Raw genomic sequence first — 24,196 nt, 5'->3', positions numbered from 1 at the left:
ACTGTGAAGGCTATAAAAGACATTCTTACGCTTTTGGGAAAATGACAATTAGTTGTTGCTTTTTATGATTGATATGTTCAAATGAGGCTAAATCACTTTTTTTTACAAGCCCTTAACAGGATGGAAATCATCAGAAACAATGTGTTTACTTTTGTGAGTTACATACTTTAGGTCATGTATTAACTTGACGTCTCCATAAAACATCATTCATACTTCAAAGTGAAGGAGCACGACATTAAAGTAGGGCTAGCTGTCTGCAGGACTTGTTTAGCCAGTGAGTAATACCCACTGAAGCCTGGCCTATATTGAATGAGATGGCTGTGGGGCAACAAATCCCTGCAGGCCTTCACTGCATTATCCAACTTTTCTGGACCCATGCCCCGGTCGTGAGTGAATTAGCTGCAGCAATTGAGTTATTGCTGCCTCCAATTTGTACACAGCGTATTGGACGGCTGTTGCAGCCATGTCCTCATTGCTTGTCGAGCATTCTTCCTTGGGCCAACTGGGTACAGAAACCTCGCCAATGTTGCAGCTCTATATCAAACCAGCCAGAGGACTTCTGCGATCATGACATCTGGTGGAACAGAACATGCAACATAATCTTTGACAACCATGACGAGAGATCATGTGCATATTTTTTGTTATAACTACACTATTACATCAGTTTTACTGGTCGCTTTTAATGATTAATCAGCAACTTACATCATTTTCATTCGTAATTCATCTGACGATCATTGTCTGGATGAATTTGATATATTTTGGTCTGTAAATTACAATTACCAAAAGAACAAGTTGACATATTCAAATTGATTGTTTTGTTCGACCTACAGTCTAAAACCCAAAGATATTTAGTTTAACATGATGGAAGACAATGGCAAACAGCCAATATTCACATTTGAGAAGCTGGGAACAAGTTAATGTTTGGAACTTTTGTTTTGAAAATGACTTAAAGTTTAAGAGATAAATACTAATATAATCAATGCATCTCTACACGCTTTCTCAGTGTTCTGATAAACAGAAAGAAAACTGTTGATTTAAAAACAAGTGCTAATGTCAACCTGTTTTCTTCCTGAAAAGCAGAGATACAAGGTTGCTCCAGTGCACTTACACACGGGTCTTGATCCCTTCTGCCAAGACCCTCAAATGTAAGCAATGATTCTATTTACCTCACTGGGGGCCTCTAACAGGTATAAATATTTGCTCTCTACTAAACCAGTGACTCATGACATTTTGAAAAAGCTCTTCATGGCAAGTACACTAAACATGACTTAAAAGGATGAGCACACCGCCGCCTCACTCCATTATTAGTGTTAAAATACACAACAGGTGGGTAGTTAGGCAGACTGGCAGCATTTTCCTGTGATGTGTTGCTGCTGCTGCTGAAAAGAAAGAAGAACGGAAATCAAGTGCTATCAGGAAAATAAACAGCAGGATAAAACAAATGTATAGTTAGAACTATTACGGGAGTAAAAACGTCATGAAAGGAGCTTTCATTAAGACCGTGACACAAAGGAAGAAAGGTTGGCAATGAAAGTTAAATTATCGAGGTGAATAAAAAACAAAAGAAGGTAACTCACTTGCAGGAGATCTGATTTATACCATGTATGAAGTAACAGTCGCCGCCATTCACACAGTAGGCCTTCTCTGTGTCGTTGCATCTTCTGGCGTGGCCTGAGCCTGGAGCTGGCGTTGTGGTTACTAAGAAAACACACACAAAAAATGATGATTTAGTAAAAAAATACGGCGGCATCGTGGTACATGATCACACACAGGATTTTCGTTTAATATGAACTTGCTTTGGTATTTTTTATCAGTATGATAGTCTTGCATCTCTACAAGTGTTCCCAGCTTTACTCATATTATACACTTGTATTTCCACAAGAACTCTTCGTCTTCCATCCACAAATGTAATTGTGCCTCTAAGCAGTGTTGACACTATCTCAAGAAGTTCTATGAGGAAGGATAAATATTTCCCTGACATGGCGTAGGAGTTGTTTACACGTTGACTCAGGTCCTTGGAATGGCCCTAAATGTCATGTATCTGCACTTAATCCCCCCGCCTGAATAGATACAATATGTTTGGGATGAAGTCTGCTTATCGGGACCAAAGCGGGGACATCTGAAGGAAGGAGTGCTGAGAGAGGTACACAGTGGCAGGATCGGGCTTGAGGAAGGAGGAGCGAGCCCCGTGTGTCAGATGTCGACACATGGATGCAATCGTGTGCGCTATTAGCAGCTACGCAGGATGTGTTGGTAAGAATAAAGCAGATTGGAAGACCTTTACAATTACATCAGCTTCAGCAGCTTGACCCTCGTGTCATGTAGAATGTTGTGACAAGAAATTTGCAAGAGGATTTTACTCAGCTGAGCCGTTGGCTCTGAATACATTTCACAACTCCCATTTGTTACACGCTTTAAGAAGTCGGTTTTCTCACAAGCAGACTCCTGGTTTAGCTAAAACAACAGAGGTTAATTCCCATGCTAGTTAGCATAACAAAGCCAACAGATGACACCCGTTTGAGCGTCACTTACTGAAATGGATCATCACTTTGCATATTCCAAACATATTATTAATACTAAAATTAGAAATGCTAGTTATTTTTAAATATCCAATAATACCAAAAAAGGATGTCAGCTTCCTTTTAGTGCTTCCGTTGGCATGTATTCAGGTGGTTCTTAGGCTCTGGCAGACTTACAGGTTTCCTATTACCAACATCCATTCAAACAACAAACCGAGTCATAAATCTACAACTGATTTAATCTGATGAGATGTGCTGGTATGAGTTGCGATTCATAACTAACCTTTTGTTATTGGAGTTAAAACATTTATTATATTCGTAATGATACAAGTAATACGCTGTCATGCTATTCTTTGTTAAAGTTTCCTAAAGATGTTTGAATGTTTTCAACATAACACAGCACTCATCCAGTCACCTCAAGAAATTTTCCGAAAACATTTCCAAGTCTACCAGTTAATCAGAACTACCTCATCGTCACACCTGACCTCTCGCTCAGAGTGCTGGCATGTAAAACGCCTCGTAAAAAAAGATCAGTCAAAGCTGTCTGGAGGAAGGAACCTGAAAACATTGTAAAACCCTCCTACGCTCAAAATAGAAGCCTTGAGCGGTCTTCAACTGGAGAACACGCTACACTAAAGGCAGCGAAACAAGCTGCGTGGTTCTCTATCTGGGGCAGTGGCCCGTCCCAGAATGCACTGGTGGAAGGGAGGGGAACGTCCTGGACAGATCATCAGTCCTCTGCAGGGGCGGGCTAACACGTAGACAATCACGCTCACACATCATCTCCAGTCCACCTGGCTTACATGTGGGTGGACTGGGGGTGAAAAGCAGACGACCCGGAGAAAACCCACACAGGGAGGTGGAGAAAATGTAAACTTCACACAGAAAGGATCAAGGCTGATGTTTGAACCCTGGTCAAGTTTATTTGGCTACTGGTCACACCACATTTGTTTCACTGTACTGACTGTTTTACTGGTTCTCATCATTTCTTTTGTCAAAAAGATAACTTCTATGATCTGGTTCTTTTCGAGAATGCATTTTAGTTTTGGTGATTTTTGCTCTAAGATATCTTATTGCACAATCTCATAATGATACTTTTACTGCTAGGTTACATGACCTAATGCTTTTGCTCTTTGACCTTCAACTATATTCTTTTCAACCACAACCTATCTTTGTCTGTTTTAAGGTCACAGATTCCGTTTTACACAGCGGTTCCATGGGCATTGATCTTTATATTACGATTAAAATATTCAGCAGGCCACCCACTGTACTGAGTTTGCCAGATTTGCATGAAATGCTGGAGTAGAATGATCCAGAAACCAGATAAAGGCACATTACTTTCAGATAATTAAATGTCCAGATAAAGACATTGGTGGAGCTCAGTGATAAAAAAAAATGCATTTGTGGTGACGTTTTCTTCACTTAATTTTGCAAAACAATCTTATCACTTTCCATAACTGTAAAGAAAGGTATGCAAGATATATATCTCCAGAAAAAATTCCAACCACAACTTTCAACTAACTGATTCAACTAGCTTTAGTTGGCACGCAACCTAATACAAACAACCTATTTGCCTGCAGTCACCAACTGACATTCATTCTTTGCACAACACAGAAAGTGCCGAAATGTTTTTCTTCTCTCCTCCTTTTCTCTGCCATCCTCCCTTCTTTCCTTTGTTTCCTCCAATTACTCACCCATAGCAGACATGCTGTTATACAAAGAGGCGTCAGGAAAAGTTCTGTTTTCAGTATGTCTAGGAGCACAAAATCACGGAAAAAACTTGAAAGCAACCGAAACTATCAACAAATAGAGATGCAACGGTTCTGATTATTATGTCACGTTTAGAGGTTAAAGTTTGGCTTCTTTGATTCAAACAGCTGGAGGCCATAGCGAGGGAACTACAACTAAACTGATGCAGATAGCATCTATAAATCACACTGGTGCACCCTCTTCAGGTTTTATAATAAACCTGTTAAACTTGACAATAATATGTAAAAACCTGCTGAGCAGCTGTAAAACGTTGACGACCCTGAGATGCCATGAACTTTCTGTATAAGAGATAAATATGATTTATTTGTCATTATTGTACCTGTCTCCTAGACATTTTGTTGTTAAATACTACAGTAATAATTTGCAACAGCCAATATATTTTGAACGAAATGCTATGTTTTTTTTTTATATATTTTTTTTGCAATAACAAAGGACAACATTCTGTTAAAAAATCCTTATTTTGAAACAATATTATTGTACAATACATTAGAAGGCTAAAAAAAAAAACTATTGCAATTTGTGCATTTTACGTAGAGGTAAACACTTGCTTTCACAAAATACCATCATTCGTTCTTTCCCTTTTGATATTTTCACGTACAACCTCCACCATCTAACGACGAACAAACAGCAAGAGTTGTAGTGACCCCGAGCGTATTTTGGCCCCTGGACTTGAGTCGGGTTGAACTTTAACGTGACACACCAGAAACACCACAGAAATCGCCGGTAAAACCCATACAAGGAAAGGTGCATGCAGACCCTGCAATCAGTAATAATACAAGAACAATTGCACATATTTGTTAGTGTACAGTGTGGCTCACAAGAAGATTTTTGGCAAGCTTGTATGAAAATACATTTCCTCAATAACTCAAACTGTCTCCAACTAAATATAACATAATCTGCGATTTTACAACAATGTTAGGCAACTTTTAGCACGGACCTTTTTGTCTTCAACATATTGCGTTGTTTGGACCACCGTAGGGTTACATATACATTCTGAAAGACTCTGAGTTTATGTCTTTTCTCAATCTGTGTTTGACTGTTTGTGGTCTGTATTGTTTTGTTTTATTCAAAGCAAGTTATTGTATGTGAACAGCATTGGACTCATTTGTGATCATAAAGTGAGGCTGCTGTGAACAGACCACAGAAATTCATATCACATGTGTAGTGAATCATCGTCATGTAGAGCAGCTGTTCAGCCGGGTTAATGTGGCAGTGATTCCAGCATGTGTCCAACAAAGACAGTACATTGCAGTCATGTATCAGTAATATATATTGGTTTCAAATCCCCCCCAACTGTGTAATTCAAACAATTGATTTCACGAACCAATCAAGACATGTATTCTGTCTGTCCTCCTTGATCTATTCTGTTCCACCTGCTCTAGTTAGTGTCAATTGAAAGATTGTTTCCTCTAAATAGTGTTTTGAAGTGGTGATTAAGGGAAGGACAACAACGGGCAGCACAGTTAACTAAAATAGCTCTGTCTTTTTTGGAAATTAGCTGTTTTGTTCTACCTCCCCTTTAGTGTTTTTTATTGGTTGTCATCCTCTTTCCACAGACAGCACTTTTATGTGCATCCCCAAGAGGCAAGGCAGTAATGGTGAGGCTAAAAACGGTTGATTAAATAGAGACCATGGCCTGATCATAGCAATCTCTGTGTTTCATACTCATCTTGCATTGCAGTGCGAATGCATTCAATCACTGCAAAAGGATTTGAGTCACGACCAGAATGATATCAAACTCCATTTAAGTCTTTACATGTAACAGAGAATCCATAAATATCACAAAGGAGTTAAGTTGTTTTCGTCAAGGTTGACTCTGCTTTCCTGGATAGATGTCGGACACAAATTCCTTTAACCCATGGAGGAGATCAGCGGCTCTGCGAAACTGAGTTTGTTTATCTGCACTTATGTGGCCAGGGATTAGTTAAGTTTGCATTTTTTATTTTTTTTACCCTGGGTTTCAACTTTCCTCTGCCCTGCAGCCCTGGGGCTTAATCTGAGTTGAAGTTGAAGAGGGGTTTCCTCTCGGTTAGCGAAAGCCACAGTGTTTAGCCATCAGCCCTTGCCGCTGACTTTGATTAATCTTTCATGGCCCAAGAACTGAAAAGAAAAGCTGGGGGTGCAGGCAGGACCATCTGGAAACCTTCATAAACATGCCTGTCTTTCCACGCTCTCCAAAGGATTCTAGGAAAATCGTAAAAATGAAAAGAGAGGTCCCTATAGCACAGTTTTTCTTCCTCTTGAGGCACCCGTGCATATGCAGCAAACAAAAAAGTGCTCACACTGAATCCCAGCCCCGTGCAGCACCTCACAACCCAGCCCGATAATGCTGAATTTGGGTAATTAAGTAGATTTTCAATTGGCCTGTCTATGTGAGGAGTTATACACATATGCCCCTAATTTATGACAAATGTTGATAATTTACCTCTGGCTGGCTTAATCTTGTTGACTTCTGCGCTGCAATTGAACAGAAAGCCATCTCAAAACATGAGACAGAATTTGATTCTGCGCAGGAAGAAAGCCAAGACCAGTTATTCAATCGACGATGGATCGGTTCCATCTGGACTTTGTTATGCCTTTGTGTTTTCACTCTTAAAATCAATATTATCAGGATACAATGTATGAATTATGTAGCTTATTGAGAGTTTGTCAGTGAGTGAGAACAGTGTGCAGACCAGGTCTGTCTCAGCCAGTACTACAATTCTGCAGTGAGGCATGGAAGATTAAGGGACACAAAGGTCCAAAAATTAAAATGCACATCTACCATTAAGATCTTGACAGTTGAAAAAATAAATAAACTGGTGAAAACTGGGCAGTAGTGTGTCAACAGGTGGCAAAATATAGCAAAACCACACAGGGCCTTTAACTTCTTCTTTCATCGTAAAATATACATCAACACAATTCAAACAAGGCGAAAATTTTAAACTCAAGCCATTAAAATATGTCAGATGAGAAAGTGATGAATGTCTTAAGTACTGAACCTTCAGGAGATGCATAAAGAGGACGGTTTCTGTAATGGCTCTGCCACCCAGATATGCAGAGCTATTACAGATACAAGACAGTTTTATGTAGCAGAAAAAAGTTGGGAGCGCCCCTCAACTCCCTTCCCCTCCCCTCCCGACACTTGGCAGGGAATGTCTGACATGTCTCCTGTTACAGCTGGGACCAAGATCTTTTATCTCTGTACTAGAGGCTAATTCATATTGCATGCCTCCTTGCTACACTTGGACTGCATTATGGCCATGTCTCCAATCTGACAAGAATGTCTATCCAGGATAGAATGAATTAATAAGATAAACAGATAACTACAAAGCACAAAAGACTAAATGTGTGTGGTTCTTGTTCAATATGAAGTTGTTGACAGCTGGTCTGATGTGGTGAAAGAGGATGTGCATTGAGGGTTAAGATCATGCTTGCATAAAAGAGACAGTTTTTTTAGCTATATTGTAAGAGTAGTGGTATTCAATGGTGATATTATAGAAAGTGGAGACAGAGAAAGATTGCACCAATAAAAAAGAAGATAAATGCCTGGACCTTGTTTGCAGACATTGCATGCTGCACGTTTCTATGTATCAAATATGTATACTTTATTATAATGTTCTTAATTAAATAATAAAGGGCGAACAATACATGTTTTCATTTCCAGATTTAGAACATATTTTGACAGGAGCTCAAGTCCAGACAGATGTCGCGGCGATGAAAGAAAAAAACAGAAACCAATGAGAAGGAAGTACAAGAAAACAAGAGATGGCTACAGGAGTAATGAAGGGAAGAGATGGGTTGAGAAAGGAGGTTTGTCGACAGGATCTTAAGTTGGAAAATATATTTCAGCTTGCCAAAGCCAACAAAAAACATGCACGGACCAACTTCCACACATACGCTATACTGTCGGCACACCCAATCAATGGCAACATCCAGCATCTGTGTCTTCCAGCATGTTCTACAGAGTTCAAAATGAGCAAGAAGAATTTCATACAAATACCCAAAGAGGAATTAAATTACTATTTACTTGAGGTAGGACACACAAACGAACCCATTATAAATGAGGGCAGACTTAAGGCTTTTTTTTTTCAATAGAAAAATATCCACAATTCAAACACCTTCAATATGAAACAGGAATGTTTAGAAATGAACAAAATGGAGCCTGCCAGGAACATTAATCTGCCACCCACTTTTCATCAAGACTGACACTGCCACAACAAGTGTGTCTTCTTTTATATTCTTGTCTCCTATTACCATTTTTCAGTCACATAGCTGATATGCCTGGTCTTGCCTGCCTCAATTGTCTCAGCACTGAAGTGAAATCAAAGAGCAGCCCAGTGTGTGATTGCACAACAGCTGCGAACGACAAAGAAGCAAAGTGCACTTAGGAAAGGCAGAGTATGGTGCGGTTGCACAAACGGGTGCTGGTATGGCCGCTGGCGTGGCGGGCACCAGAATGTGTACAGTTGGCAACAATGTGACACATGGTGTTTTTTCTGCGGCACAGTGCCAGACAGGGCTGCTCCATGCACTGTCCTTTCAAAAGCAGCTCAGGCTCAGTGTTATGTTACTGCGCTTCCTCGTTTTTAGTCTGAGGATGCCTGTTGCTTTAATTTTCCCACACTGACCTGATAAACTATTGTTTACTGCATCCTTGTGCGTGCATCTTTGCATCTTTCTCTGGCTACTGCAGTCACAGATGAGCAGCACAAAGTGAGAAGGAGCAAGATGACAACTCTGCAGAAAACTTCCAAAGGCACCATATGTTAGAAATGAATCACAAACAACACGCAGTTACCAAATAATCAAATCACAGAATCACAAAAAATCCCCACATGTTTACAGTACATCATCCACTATAGAGCAACTGAACCTAGTGCCATATTTTGTTAAACTCTAAAAACACACTCTTCTGCCAGCATCTGTTGTTGAAGTAATACTAGCAAGATGTTGCACATCTGAAGCAGGTCAGTGATCAACAACAGATGTCTACCACTTTTTAATCTGGATTTTTTTTTTTATATTTGGGGGATAAGGATTTATCATGGGGAATGTACACACTTCATACAGCGACATGAAGTGATATATTGTCATTAAGCCAGTGTAAAGTTTTATAGATCAAATCCTTGATCTAAATGCAGTGGTGGGTGTTTTAAGTGTCAATTTTAGGGTTCTTGTACTGTTTTTGAGTATTTTCACGTTATGCTCCTTTATACTATTACTTCATTTCATTTTACAGTGAAATATTGTACTGTTTTGCCTGATTAAATTAATTTGATAATATTAGTTACTAGCAGGCGGCCTGCGGTTCTGAAAAGTGAAGCCAATGTGATAGTGCCTTAAAAACGGCCATTAGGGAGCGACTCCTCTGGTTGCAAAAAGAAGTCTGATTGTATAAAAGTCTAAAAGAACATGACCCTATTTCTCACTTGATTTATTACCTCAGAAAACATTGTGAACAAATATCAAGTCTTTAATACATCATGATTTTCATTTTGTAAATTAGGATCCAATTTATATTGAAATAGACCATAAAGCAGGATATGCTTTAGGGCGTGGCTACCTTGTAATTGACAGGTCACTATCACAGTGTATTCAGGTTTTTTTGCTTTTGAACTTTAAGCTTTTCACAGTATGTTTTCAGTTCATGAAAATGCCTTATTTTAGAGTTTGTATGTCCACCCTCTAGTGTCACTTCTGGTTGGGAAAATGAGATGGCGCATTCACGGCTTCAAAACGTCAGTTCACAAACCAATGGTTCGATAGATCCACTTCTTAAATACAGTCTCTGATTGCAGAACAAGCTTATGTCAGTCATGTCTACTTCCACATACAACTCTGATTAGTCAACAGGATACAAAAGATGGGACACTAAAGCAGCAAGAGAAGCTTGTTTGGAAATTTAAGAATACATCTTTGGTAGTTTTAGTGAGCAGGACAGACAAAGAAGTCACCTACAGAAACAACTATATATTGCCAACAATGTAATCATTATATTAGTTTCGCAAAATGGTTCTTCATATTTTATCACTTTAAAAGGACAAAACCTGAAGCATCCACAGCTTTTCTTTGCCCTTCATCTTCAACAGCTGGCCCTCATTTCTAAGCAAAGGCATACTTTGCAACCTTGTACCAGATACAGAAGACATATACCACAGCTCCATATTTGGCTCTTGTGCTCACAGTTACAGTAGTGGCCAGCTGCTACTAAAGGTTTCCCCTCTGCTGTTCCCCAAAAGCCAGAAAGCACACGGTCTGCTTGTGTGTGTGTGCCGCAGCCCTTCTTCACTAATATACACACACACCACCCACACTCGCTGTACGTTCTGTAGTGTATACTAAAGGATGATTTCCCTGTGAGTGTACCTGTGATAAAAGTGAGGCATATTCCAACCACAGTTCACACCTACACACTCAAAAGGAAATGGCCTCTACACTCTGCTGACGCACCCCATACAGAGTCACCAGGAAAGGACTTACTCACCTCGCCAGTAGTGATGTGACGAGTACAGATACAACATCACTAACAAAAGGAAGCAGCGAGATGGAGTAATGGGAGGTTTAGGATGAGAGACAGCTGTGGTTACCAAAATATAGTATACACTTCTAAGCTTTAAGCAATGGAATGGTAAGTATATGTTCCCCCTGTGCTCAAAGAAAAGTTTGAAAAAAAGTTTGAAGACACACAGGATGTCCAATTCTGAAAAATGCTAAGTAATAGGAGGAGCAGGGATCTTGTTTGATGTGGGTGAACAATAGTTCTCAGTGAGTTGGCTTTTTTCACAGGACCTCCAAGAAACTGCTAATTATGACTTACTTACCCAGTACAAGCAAGCCTTTATGACGTATGTAATACATTTTGGGCCAGAATTTGGCCCCTTTCAAAGTATTAACAAACACAGAAGTGCTTATTAGTTGTTTGGCAAGTTAAAACAGAATCCTGCACAGTCATCAACAGTTGGGGTCACCATCGGGGAAAGACCACCAGGACAGCTGAGGGGGGCCTGACAGGGAATCTTTTATAATGCTATTAAATTAAGTCTCAGATAAGTTGTGTCCCGGGCCCTGGAAGAGTTAACAAAGCCCTGCACACAGTAATACCTCATGTCACCTCCTGCTCACATCACTCAGCGTTTCAAGTGTAACAGCTGCTTCCTTCCACACACATAGCAATATCCTCACTCATTCACACTGAGGGCTTAACTGTCCCACATAACACAGCTAGATTACTGGATATCCTACAAAGTGAGATGTGTTTTGATTTTGAATGACTTACTTGTTTTTGCAAAGACTTGATTGAGGGCGGCCACTTATCGCGTCGGATCGACGAGATTAAAGTGAATTAAGAGAGCAAGCGAAACGTAATGAAGCTCTGAGAAACGTTTCTTTTTATTTAAAATATTGTACTACTATTTTTCTCTGATTCTGACAACGATAGCATTCAGCAGCTGCCTCTTCTCAACCACATTACCATATATGTACAAAGCTAATAACTCATACCATGCAGGCATAGCACTTTTCAAAAAGCGATACAATTACCAATATATTAGGGGGTTGATTTATGTGTCATGAGTCAACCACCTAACATTACTTATCTTCTATGACAATACATTGAGATTGTTGGAGTTCTTAGTAAACTATGCTCCTGTTGCTACGTGAGAAAATACATGAATACACCTGAAAACTGATCTGGGATTTAAAGAAGGGTTCACAAAATGTGACATACAAAATGACCCTAAATATAGTCAAAACAAATGAGCTTATAAAAATACATAGATGCCAAAAAAAAAAATAGCCAAAACAAGGATGTGTTGGTGTTCTTACAGGTAAAACAAGCACGCAACAACCTTGTTTGATCAAGTTGGTAGCTTCATGAATTACTATTTCAATGTAATATATCTTTCCTTTGGATGACATTTGAAGTGTTGGTTTAAGTCCTCCTCAGTCCTGCGCTGTATGTAAACACTGAACCCGTTCGTCACATCCCATGCCGTGCACTGGCGGCTCAGCGATAATGCACCATGCGTGCTTACGATGCTGTGGGTGTTCATCCGCTCATGACATAAACTCTTCCATCTACTTTGGATCCTCCCTCTGTACCGGATGCAACCCGCTAATACAGAAAGGCCCTGACGATAAACAAAAACAAAGTGGCAGCGTGGGTGAAGTTACCATTTTGTGACGGCCTCCAGAAGTAAACATTATTGTGGATGAAAAGCTAAACACGGTCTGAACTCTGACACGCGCCAGCTGCTGTGAGGTAAGACGTCATTTTAGTTTGTGACATTTTACCTTGGAATGTGAAAGTAATTGATTGCATTTTAAACTGTTGGTTTTGTGTGGTCGTTGTTTTGCATTTACTCAGATATAACATTTATCCCTTTACATCAAGGCTATTTTCCACTTCTTAAAGTTTTTGTTTGTGCTGTGGTCAGCTGCAATAAATATCATCCTTTTTTTTCAACACTTGTAAGCTAGAGCATCATCACTTCAGATATATATATATATATATATATATATATATATATATATATATATATATATATATATATATATATATATATATATATATATATATATATATACTTTATATGTATCTCTGGGATAACATCTTTTCAGATTTGCCTGCAGGCTGTTGTGAAAACCATGCACAACTGAAGACTTTGTGATATATTGTTGTTTTGCTTCCAAAGCCGAAAGTCATCTTTGTTAACTTTAAACAGCACACATTCAGCAGCATTTTAACAACTTGTTTTGTGCCATGTGTGTCTTTTAGATTACAACATCCTATTTGTTCCACAAAGCCTAAATTGGATCCTGATTTTGTGGTCAAACCCGCCAACTGTCAAGACCTGGGATTTTGGTGCAATCAGACGGCCACCTCGGAGGAATGCCTGTCCAGACCCCGGGACTGAAGATAATTTTGAAAAAGTGGGCATGACTAACAGCCCAGCGGCTTGATCCACAGAACCCGACACGCTGTTCTCCTGTGGCCTGTAAATACAGAACGCTTGGCAGATGTGAAAGGTCTGCTCCTTCTGCTGCTTACCCACACTGATCAATATAATTGATTGGCATACAGATACTCCACATTCAGCCACGACCACAACATCCTTCTGCGTCATTTTAAATTAGTTTATCTTGTCGCTTACGTAGTAAGAGTGAGTGAGTTTTGTTTTTACTACGCAGACTAAATGGAGACATAGAAGGAGCGAAGGAAGTTGTTGTTTATCTAGTTCAAAGTACTACTTACTGTAATGCATCACTTACGTAGGACTGATATGACAAATTACTTAAAGAAACAGAAAAGTCTGTGGGAGGTTTTTTGTTTGGTGTTTATTTGTGTTGAATCATGTCCTCTGTTAACATTACATATCAATTAAAAAAGTAATGTCTTTCCATTTCAAGGCTAAAAGTTTACTGAATCATCTACAAACATGAGTCAGTGTCATCACATCAGTCAAAGGACGTCTGAAGTGTAACACATTGTGTCTAACCGAGCTTAACTTGAAAATAGTGGTCATAGACTCTTTCTACCTGTGTCCTCTGAAGTACAGAACGTGAAGCACAATTTTATGATTTTATTGTTTTGTTTGTTGTAATGGCCAATTGGTGAGTTTACTGCAAACTAAAAGTGCAAAATGTTCAGATTCTTTATCCCTTTCAGATGTTTTTCTGCTATTGGTCCGTTTTTCTGGCATACGCTTGATGGCGTGACACCATAGTGCAAAATCACAATCAATCATCTCCATCCTTTTGTTCTTTAGGTTTGTATCAACAAATACCTTTTAATTGTGATTTGTAGATTTTCTGTAGCTGAAAGATATGCAATGCATTGTGCATGTGAATCCCGCTTCCTGCAGTGGCCTGAAGTCAAATTTAGCATATGGGATGTGAGAGAAAAGATCCAACTATAGCAACCAACACAGATGCAACACCTTGTGAAGTCTCAACTTCTTGAGGCTGAGAACTATTGTTTTGTCCACTTGGTTATACAAGTTGTGTCATTTCGAGTTAGCATTAGTTTTGTGATGAGGTGTGTGTGTGTGTGGTGTGTGTTTGGCTTCAGGATGAGGAGTGAAAACATATATGTAAAGGTGTGCACATGTGTCTGTGTGTGTATATGTGTACATATATATATATATATATATATATATATATATATATATATATATATATATATATATATATATATATATATATGTGTGTGTGTGTGTGTGTGTGTGTGTGTGTGTGTGTGTGTGTGTGTGCGTGTGTGTGTGTGTGCATGTGTGTGCGCAGAATTGTTGCTGGTGGGCCCCAGCATGACTGCTGAGGTTGGAGCAATCATATGTTCAGCTGTGATTTCCATCAACACATTCCTGGACGCTCACACACTCTCTCAGTGGAGCTGAGCACAGCACCCCCCAAGGATGTGACCTGCAGCCTGCAGACACATGGCTGCCTCACAAGCGCTTATCACAACACAGCAGCCTGTAGGATAATGGGAGGCCTTAATCTGAAGCCACGTGGAGCCAAGCAAACTTTGACTTGTGTTGCTCCTTCACACTGGCCTTATAGAAAACAGTCGATGATATACTATACCATTCTGCAGAAGGCCAGCAGGTCATACCATGCTGGACTGATTACAGGGTAGAGGTCATACCAAATGGACAACAAATGGCCCCTGGTCCTCTACACTGGGGGTTGAGTATAAGGCTGGAAACACCGCTCTGGAAAAGGCAGCAATGGTTACAGAAATGGCTAATAGGAGATATGATATTCGAGACCTCCAGGAAACACACACTCACACACATGCTGTAAACCCGTATGTGTTCTCTCACAATGCCGAAGTTGGCAAAACACAACAATAAAAACAGGGGGAGAAAAATCTTGTGGATTCAGAAAAGAATATGAAAAATTGCTCCGCTGACTCATATCATGTTTCAAAAGTAGCTCAAATGCAGCCACAGTAAAAGGAGAGAGTATTAAAACGAGGCGGAAACATTGATAAGAAGCCACTTAAACGTTCAACTCAACAGAACATCCAACCATCTGTGCTGAATAATTGTACAACTGGCACTGTCCGGGTGACAGAGTGTGTTTCTCTTCTCCTGGTCAAACAACAAAGACATGAGTAAAATCCCCAAACAGGTCCAATCATTCAACGCTATTGGCAAACTGCATGGCTGGCATTACGCCAGAATGTACTGCATGCTTTAAAATGCACAAGGGGTTCACTTTGAGTATAGGTTCAGCCTTGAACACACTAGTTATTTCTTCCGCCCAAGGCAATTTGCACACCATGCTCCACGTCTCAGCTCAGCGCTACGAAGGTGTCACATTTGTCTTACACTGTTACACAAATATTGTTGGCTGGGCTGAGTAATGACCAGCTGTTACGTGTAGTTTCAATAATGAGGGTTTATATGTTTCATGGCAAGTGGCAGTGATTCTTTGCCTCCATATACTCCTTTACGTGACACATTTTGCAATACGTGGAACGATCACTTTGAATTCAAAGAATTTTTTGGCAACTCCTATTTAATCACCGCTCAGGGCTACGTGTCAGGTTTGCCTGGCACTCCTGGTGTGATTAATGTTATGCATATCAACTTAAAGGGACTATGTTAAAACTAGTTAATAAAATAGTTTTGCTGAATTTGGTACAGCTGACTGTTGTTAGACTATTTACTGGAAAACATAGAAATGCAGAAATATTCCCTGCCCCTGAAAAAAACAAACCTGAATATGAATCATGAGCTAAGCTTCCACGCGCCACCTTAGACAAACACAACAAGGACTCAAAACAGTGACTGGTACAGTCTGTGTGAGCTGCTGAGCTTGTGGTGGCCTGCATTCACCATGTGGTGGAGCTGAGTGCCAAAGTCTGCTTTTACCAGAACAGACAGCAAGGCAGGCACAGCCATGTGCTACGTTCTCTCTCACTGTGAGGGTGAGGATGATGCTCCTGTTTGACTTTCACTTTCTGTCTTGTGCAAGTCAGTGGGAAAGCCGATATATCCTCAAAGATTTTACATTGATGAAGCAGGTTCAAGCCGTGTTAGTATGCTTTGCACAACAGGTAGAACAAGCTCATGCTCTAGGAGCTGACTGTAGACATGTCAGATACAGTAGATGCCTCACAAAGCTAGCAAGCAATAACTGCATTCTAAAATGTGTGTGAAAGTCTCCTCTGCAACACAGCGATCTTGTCTTCCTCCTTTCCACTCTTTTCCCTGTGTCCCTTACTGTCTCTCTCTTTCCTCTAGCTGTATCCCCCTCTTGTTCTGTACCGTAATGTCTTTGTCTGCTTCCTGTCATGCATTCCCACGTTTTGTATCCCCCCCCCCCCCACCCCCCTGCCTTTATTCACACTCTCTTCTTCTTTTTGCTCTCTCTGTCATCTACATCTGCACCCCTCCCCTTGCTCTCCCTCCCTAAAAGGCACACATACACAGATAATACTGCGGCTACATGCTGCTTCGGCAACATACTGCAGCAGGCAAGCGTACTCTACTGCAGCCCTTTAACACAATAGTCATTTATCTTATGACCTTAGGATGAAAAGCAGCTCTTGGTGGAAATTAATTACGTGTCCTCTGCATCAAAATCCAAGAAATAGCAAATTTCGCTCAAACAGATGTTTTTAAATTCAACCTGTAGGCAGAGAGAGCCCATTTGTGTTACACTCATTCTCTGCAAACGTGTCTTTCTTTGCTTAACATCTGCTGATTTCAGTCTTTCATCAGCATATGACAATCACAGCAACATGCAGTTTGCTGCTATTTCCTTTTATTGACGTATGTAGTTTCAGTGAAGCCCTCCCCCTGCCTATGGACATACCACCTCTGCTTCGCCCTGTCTTGCCTTCTCCCCTGAAGCATGACAGAACTAGGCGTGCTGCTGTAACACAATGGGACTTTTTTTATTTAACAGTGAACAGGCACATTCGCACATACACAAACAACACAGCACATGATAGGACATACAGTGATGCCATTGTTTGAATACCCCAGAGAGGGACTTAAGAAAACACCAGTGCTGACAGACAGCCACGCAAAGAAAATGCACACGAATGTGCAAAAATGTGTGGCACAAATATACACGGTTTTAACATCAGCAGATATTTTGCACTAGCAGTTAAGGATATCATGTTTTAAAGAATGTGCGCTGTAAGTGGAAACAGTGTCTAGTGTACCGTATAAATTGCTCAGTCATGTTTTATCCATTGTGGCTACTGTACGCCTCAGCCCACTTGTTCAATGCTTTGTAATATTATATTTTCTTTCATACCGTTGCAGTACGAGCCCTTTTGCCCGCTAAGATCATCATATAGAGTTTCATGGGCCACCAGTCATATGTTCATAAGCCTTCATTAAACACTCAGGCAGACAGGTTCTACCACCAGGGATTCCCCCGACCTTTGCAGGATGTACAGCACAAATTGACCTATTTTATTTAATTTCCATTAAACATGACTCAGTGATTACAGTGATTTAATTTTTCATAAATGTTTGCGCTGCATGTCTGAGGCTTGGAATCTTGCGTCTCTGACCCTTTGAATATTGTAGGCTCGTGAGTAAAAAGAAATATATCACTGCACTGGAATAAAGCCAAGTGTAAAAACAAGCGTACAGTATACACACGACCCAGCTATAAAATTCAGCTGAAGCTTTTTAGATGTCGGGAAATAAAAAAAGAGGCGACATGAAGCCCTATTTAAATACAAGAGGGATGACTTCTTCTCTGCACTATTGTTTGCTGAAAATCAAACTTGGATGTTGGAAGCACTGAGAATCTCTGGGTTTTTAAACACAATGGACCCTTTCTTTATCTGAAAAAAGCTGCTACTCTGATAATGCAGCTCAGCTTAAATCTGTTAACTGTCAACAATAGTTCTAAAGGGTGGCCCTGACAAATAAAAAGGATGAAGGGGGAGTGGTTATTGTGCCTGAATGTAAATACAAGGACACTGAGTGATGGCTAAACTCCAGCCCCTTTCTTTTTCCTTAGCAGCTATACCACTCAGGCCAATGTGGGATGTCTAAATCCTCGTGCTGTCAAGGTCAGCATTGAGCATTAGAGTATCTCCTCTTTCGTGACACTTTATTTCCTCCATAAGCAGGAAAAGTAACGGATATATTAATCTAGTCAACTCAGACACGGTTCACCTGCGGCAAAATGAATGTCGTCATGCACGTTGAGTTTGGTAAAAAAGAACCGCTATCTGCACTAACTCTGCTCAACATCACATACTTCTGTCTGCACAGCATCAACATCTTGAGACATTACGTAGTCTTCAGGTCTTTCAGGTGAACATCTCATTTGTGACTCATGCGTGCCAGACAATCTGCCGGATAGTTCTTTGACAGTCCTGAACCAGATAGCATCAAGTCCTCCCCTGATACAGGAAGAAGCAAAGCTACATGGATTGTATCCACTCTGTAAGGTATATATGTTTTTATATGTATCTTTTATTCTGGCTCCATCCACTCAGACAACAAGCCACCCACAGCAGCTACATACTCACTACCCACACTGCTTGGAACAAACAAAAACTCAACACCTCACCAAATGGAAGCAGCTGTTATCAAAACTCTCTCATCTGCTACAGTACTTTGCAAAACTCAGCAATGCACACACACCACTACTGAACGAGCCTGTTAGATTCTATCACACACTCCAAAGACACTTCCTGTTTTCTTTTCTTATACAACTTTCATACTTTTTTTTGCATTTCACAGTCTACTGCTTTTGTTGTGTGTATAGTTATATTGGATTTCATATTGCCAGCAGACTACAGTGAAGAAAAAAAAATAGATTGCATTTAAATTCCACTCATCTCCAAGTACGATGTGCTGTTCCACTGATTAATGAGCCACAGACACATGTGTGGACAGTTGCTCTGCATGCATGTTACCATTGTCACACGCCTGTTTGCAATGGCTCCTTTTCATCTCTCATTTGGCAAGAGAGCAGTCATAAGAACATCAACAATGTACATCTGTGCCTCTTCACTTGTTGCTTAGGAGTCAGTACTCACTGCTTTGGACGTTAACAGTGCCAGTGGCGTTGTCCTTTCCCAGCGGGTTCTCCACCACACATGTATAATTCCCAGAATCCTCCAGTTTTGCTCTGTTGATCTGGACTCTGGAGTTTTTCCTGTGGGAGACAACACTTGTACAGCTGAGTCAGGGGAATCAGGGCAGGGAGGAAATAGCATGGAAACGCAACAAGTGGAAACATGGGGGACAAAGAGGCAGACAACAGGGCACGCAGCAGCATGGCAACAACTCTTTGCTTGATAGGTACACATAATCTCTTACTCTGGAGCCAAATACGAGGGGAAAAAAACAGCTTACAATAAGAAAGCATAGCAACAATTGTTACCTAGCTTTCTGTATTATAATATATATATATATATATATATATATATATATATATATATATATATATATATATATATATATATATGTATATATATATATATATCTTTTTTTTTTTTTTTTACTATAATGCTGTCTAATTAAACTATTTTTGCTGCTGGATATTTTCTCCTAAAAAACATTTCAGAATATTGTCTCACATGGATGTATTAAGAGAGCTGAATATGACGGTGCCAGTGTTGCTAAGTTTCCCCATTGGCCGACTGTAGAACTGCAACAAAATAAATCCTCTGCAGCCCAAAGATATTTATCATTAAAGAAAGATCACCTCAAACGGCAAAGAAGGTATATTATGACACTTTATGTTATGACTTATTAAAGCGCAAAAGGCTAATTTATTTGTGATGTCATCCCATTGTATAGTCCGTGGGCTGAGAGTAGCTGAGCAGTGAACCCCACAGCAGCTCGTTTGGCTATTCAAACGAATGGGCACCATCTTTGTATCTTGTATCCAGTTTTTAATACATCCATGGAACAGGAGAACAAATGGGGGCGGATGTGCTTTCTTTCCTCTAAATCAGGGGTATTCAACAAATGTTCAACAAGGTCCAGTTTGAGAAAATGTCCTCATGCAAAGGTCCGGAACATCACAGTAATGTCTAACTTGCACTACGATTTAGTCCCATATGTATTGAAGTAGCCAGCAGTTCTTCCAACGTCTGTATGTGTATGAAGTCAACAACTGACTGTCAAATCAAATAAATAAATAATATCTCAACAATATTTATTATCAGTTTTCAAATCTAACTGGATTCTCTCATTTCAATTACAATAAAGGCGGAATTTAAAAATGGAAAAAAACATTATGGAAAAGTACAAATTTTACAAAAATAAATATAACTTAATTGTCTTAGGCCTGTAGCTTTACATTTAGTTAATTTAGTGATGTCAACCAAAAAAGCCACGGTATTATCCTCTTCTAAAATGTGTGTGCTATAACTATATCTGTTATTGAAACCACTTGTTTCAGCTCTATTCTCTCTGTTGACATCATTGTTGGACAGTTCATGAATGCATGGCCGAGTAGCATCACGTGATGTGATTTACATGCATGTTATTGGTCGGTGTGTTTCCTGGACTGCTGAACGAGTGCCGGTAAAGGCTGGAATTAATTCTCAATTATCGATCGGTCATAGGTTTAGAGTCTAGATACAACGGAGTCTGGGTCCAGATCCGGACCGTCGTCCGCCTGTTAGTGACCCGTGCCCTAAATGTTGCATTTTATTTGTATGAGAAAGACGCATGGGCATAAGGAGGGCTGATGAATTGGCTTGATTTAGTAATAATCATGAGAGTACATCTCAATAAGGAATACACCGTGGCAATACCAAACAATAGACACATGCATTTTTTTAACTGCTCTCTTGATATAGATCTTTGAATTTGAAAACTGCCTCAGTCTCTTTTTATCTTACACTGTTTGTGTTATGTTCACAGGACATGGGTGACTTGTACTCACCCAACGTTCTTTATTTTGATTTTTCTGCTTTTCTTCAGCTCGTTGCCATCTTTGAACCATCTGTAGGTGGGATTCGCTGGGTTCCCTGTGGCCTCACACTTAACTACGAGCTTGCTTCCCTCGTCCACTATTATTGGATTCTTCATTGGTTTTAACTTTGGAGCCGAAGCTAAAAGGAGAGAAAGAGAAATAGTCAATGTTATTAACCACCATAGACACAACCTTGATTATTGTTTGGTTTGCACAGTACATTTAGGTTTGTGTGTGTTGGTGTTTTAGGAAAAACAGCGAGACAAAGAAGGACAGAGCAGAGCAGGCAATCATCATCTCTATGGACTGAGCCAACAACTCTCTCATGTGACCACCAGATGTTGTCACTAGAGACATTATCAACTTTGCCTCAGACTAATAAACAGGCTGCATTTCACTCCATCTTTGCTGCTATAAAAACACCTGAAGCAATATTTAGCAAACATCCACTGGCTCATGAGGAAGATTTGCAACCAGAAACTGATGCGCAATTAAAGGCAAGTGGTAAGCATGAAAAGCCAATAAAACATTGATGCTATAATAACTAGTTTGTTGTGATGACAACATAAAAGAGAAACATATTTTATAACACCTGATATAAACCTGTTTTCTCAAACATTTTGACGATTCAGTGACTTTTTACAACTTTCATATTCTCTTGAGCTTGGTCATACCTTATACTGCACTATGCTCTTTGAGAGAAAAAAAAGGTCTTTAAAAGAAACCATATATTTCGTAATTTCCATATATTTCTTTCCTCAGAATAAAAAACCTAATTGAAATATGAAAAAGGATCTCTGTCCAAACGCACACATACATGCACACGCAACACACACCAACACTTGCCAGCTGACAGCTGCACACATGTTTAGGACAAGACTCATCCAGGGCGGAGCGAGAGAGAAGGGGTGAACAAGGGTCAACCAGGGGCTGGCCAAGATGCCCCCCCTCTTTTACACACAAACATTCTCTCTCTTTATGTGTAACATTTACAATGTCATGCATATGTTAAACTGAGCAGTCCCACCAGCTACAGCTGTTTGCTGTGCATCATCACTAAAGGATAATGGCGACAAACAAAGCATGACAAGCAAAGTGAAGAGTTTACACAGGTAATGACTTCAATTAAACATTGGAATAGACGTGCACATAAATAATCCCCTGTCGTCCTCCTTTTTGAGAGGCTGTCCTACTTCACTGACCTGGTAATGGTGACACGTCTGCACGGAAAGAAAAACCTATATGATGCTGCGTTTTTCTTTTTTTTGTGGATTTAAGGGGAGAGTTATTTTTTTGCGGTTCAGTTGGATCTAAAACAGAATCATCACATTTTACAATGTGATAAGTGCCAATGAAGCAGATACGTTAGCTATTGGGAAATAGTTAATGTCATGCTTATTATTGATCCTAACTCAGCTCACTGTATCAGCCACACACACACACACGCACGTGATCACATGCAGAGAGCTTTGTCTGGCACATGTGTCTGTTCTAGAGCTCTGCAATGAAGTACTGTGCTTTGTGAGACCAGCCACCTCTGGGCGCCTGGCACTAATACTCCTGATGGGAGCCAGAGGTTCCAGCTGTGGATCTCTTTGACATTGAACGACCTTTCAGTTGATGCAGATCAAACATCTAACATCATCCATGTCAGAGAAAAATAAATGTTATGAACTCTGTAACTTCTCCATTGCTTGAACCTATTTCGCTGTGTCAACAGTGTTTGCCTTACTAGAACACATGTTCTTCCATTCTTGTTTAAAGTTCATCTTCCTTATATGAACTGGCAAGTCAAACATGGAAGTAAACGTTATCTCCTGCTGGGCGTCAAAGTGCGTCTCTCTGACGTGTATTAAACACCGAGAACTTGGTCAAATTTTCTTGATCCCACCCGGGTGGAAGAACTCTGTCCCTATCCAACTGAATAGGACACTATGACTACGTTTGTACTCGTTGGCTCGTGTTTGATGACTTGTATCCTCTTTATAATTTCCCCAGACAGATGAGCTTAGAATACTTTTGGTTTCTCTCAAGGAAATTCTACATTCATTTCCATCACAATCCATCTTGGACTGCACATACATGTTTTGTCTTTATGTGCCCACAGATGTAGATGTTTGCCCAGATTATTGAAGAAATACATATGCTATTATTGGAATTAGCTTAAGTTTCACAGTAGCCTGATCATTGACAACACTGACGATAGTCAAAGATGTCAAATTAAAAATAGCTCCAAAACAGCTCAGATCAATGGAATTATTATTTTAATATGGACTATTCTTAGTTCAAAAGCATCTATTTGTTACTAAAATTATTCTGCAGCTGGTAAAACTGTAGACTTTTATCTGTGAGCAGCTTACTGTTGGAAATTGTGAGTGATGATATTCATGGAGTTTGGAAGACAAAGACAAAGATTCACACACAGACGTGCATTTGTGTCAAGACACTCAGTAATCTTAATTATCAACCTTATTATCAGGAAAGATATTTGTGCTGCGATTGCTCCAGCTGTTAGTTTGAGATTTCATTGTCCCAAAAGAGTTTTGAGACAATAACATAAAAAAAGGCTGAAATCATAAAATGATATGGGCAGCACACATGCCGTGTATCGCCATTTCAAATCAACTCTCCGTGGTGAGGGTTTATCGATAGCCTCCAGCAAGAACATGCACTGAACATGAGACTCCTAATACTCCAGATGTTCTACATTAGACATTGTCTGGTATTTAACAAATGCAACATACTATGGGACTTGATGTTAAATGAAGATCAGAATGTAAAATGCTCTGTGGTCTGCTGATCCTCCTAATTTTCACATTAGGCTGGCTGACTGAATCTGTTGTACTGTACATAATGACAAAGATGTTTGATAAGCATCTTCATCGCACATTTTCATGAGCTGCTCTGAAGTTTCAAAACTTAATTTTGTAAGACAACTTTTATTTTAATGTAGAAGGAAAAAAAAAGTATACTTCTGTAACTAATGATTTAAGAAATATCCACGCTCT

General features: G+C 39.8%; 1 protein-coding gene across 1 annotated transcript in view; it reads right to left on the bottom strand.

Annotated features, from left to right (window-relative positions):
* LOC306733302 (pro-neuregulin-2, membrane-bound isoform-like) overlaps window positions 1-21,304 on the bottom strand; it is a gene marked incomplete at both ends in the record, with an annotated part of 34,114 nt that extends 12,810 nt beyond the window's left edge. Inside the window, 3 exons of the mRNA XM_079214520.1 lie at window positions 1,578-1,698; window positions 19,297-19,415; window positions 21,159-21,304. Coding sequence (XP_079070646.1) covers window positions 1,578-1,698; window positions 19,297-19,415; window positions 21,159-21,304 — 386 coding nt within the window. The remainder of the gene's footprint in view (window positions 1-1,577; window positions 1,699-19,296; window positions 19,416-21,158) is intronic.
* Window positions 21,305-24,196: the final 2,892 nt, after the last annotated feature.

This window comes from Taurulus bubalis (assembly GCF_910589615.1).
Source record: "Taurulus bubalis genome assembly, chromosome: 2".
In the NCBI taxonomy this organism is placed as follows: Eukaryota; Metazoa; Chordata; class Actinopteri; order Perciformes; family Cottidae; genus Taurulus; species Taurulus bubalis.
The sequence above is the reverse complement of the archived record's forward strand: the minus strand, read 5'-3'. Positions and strand labels throughout refer to the sequence as shown.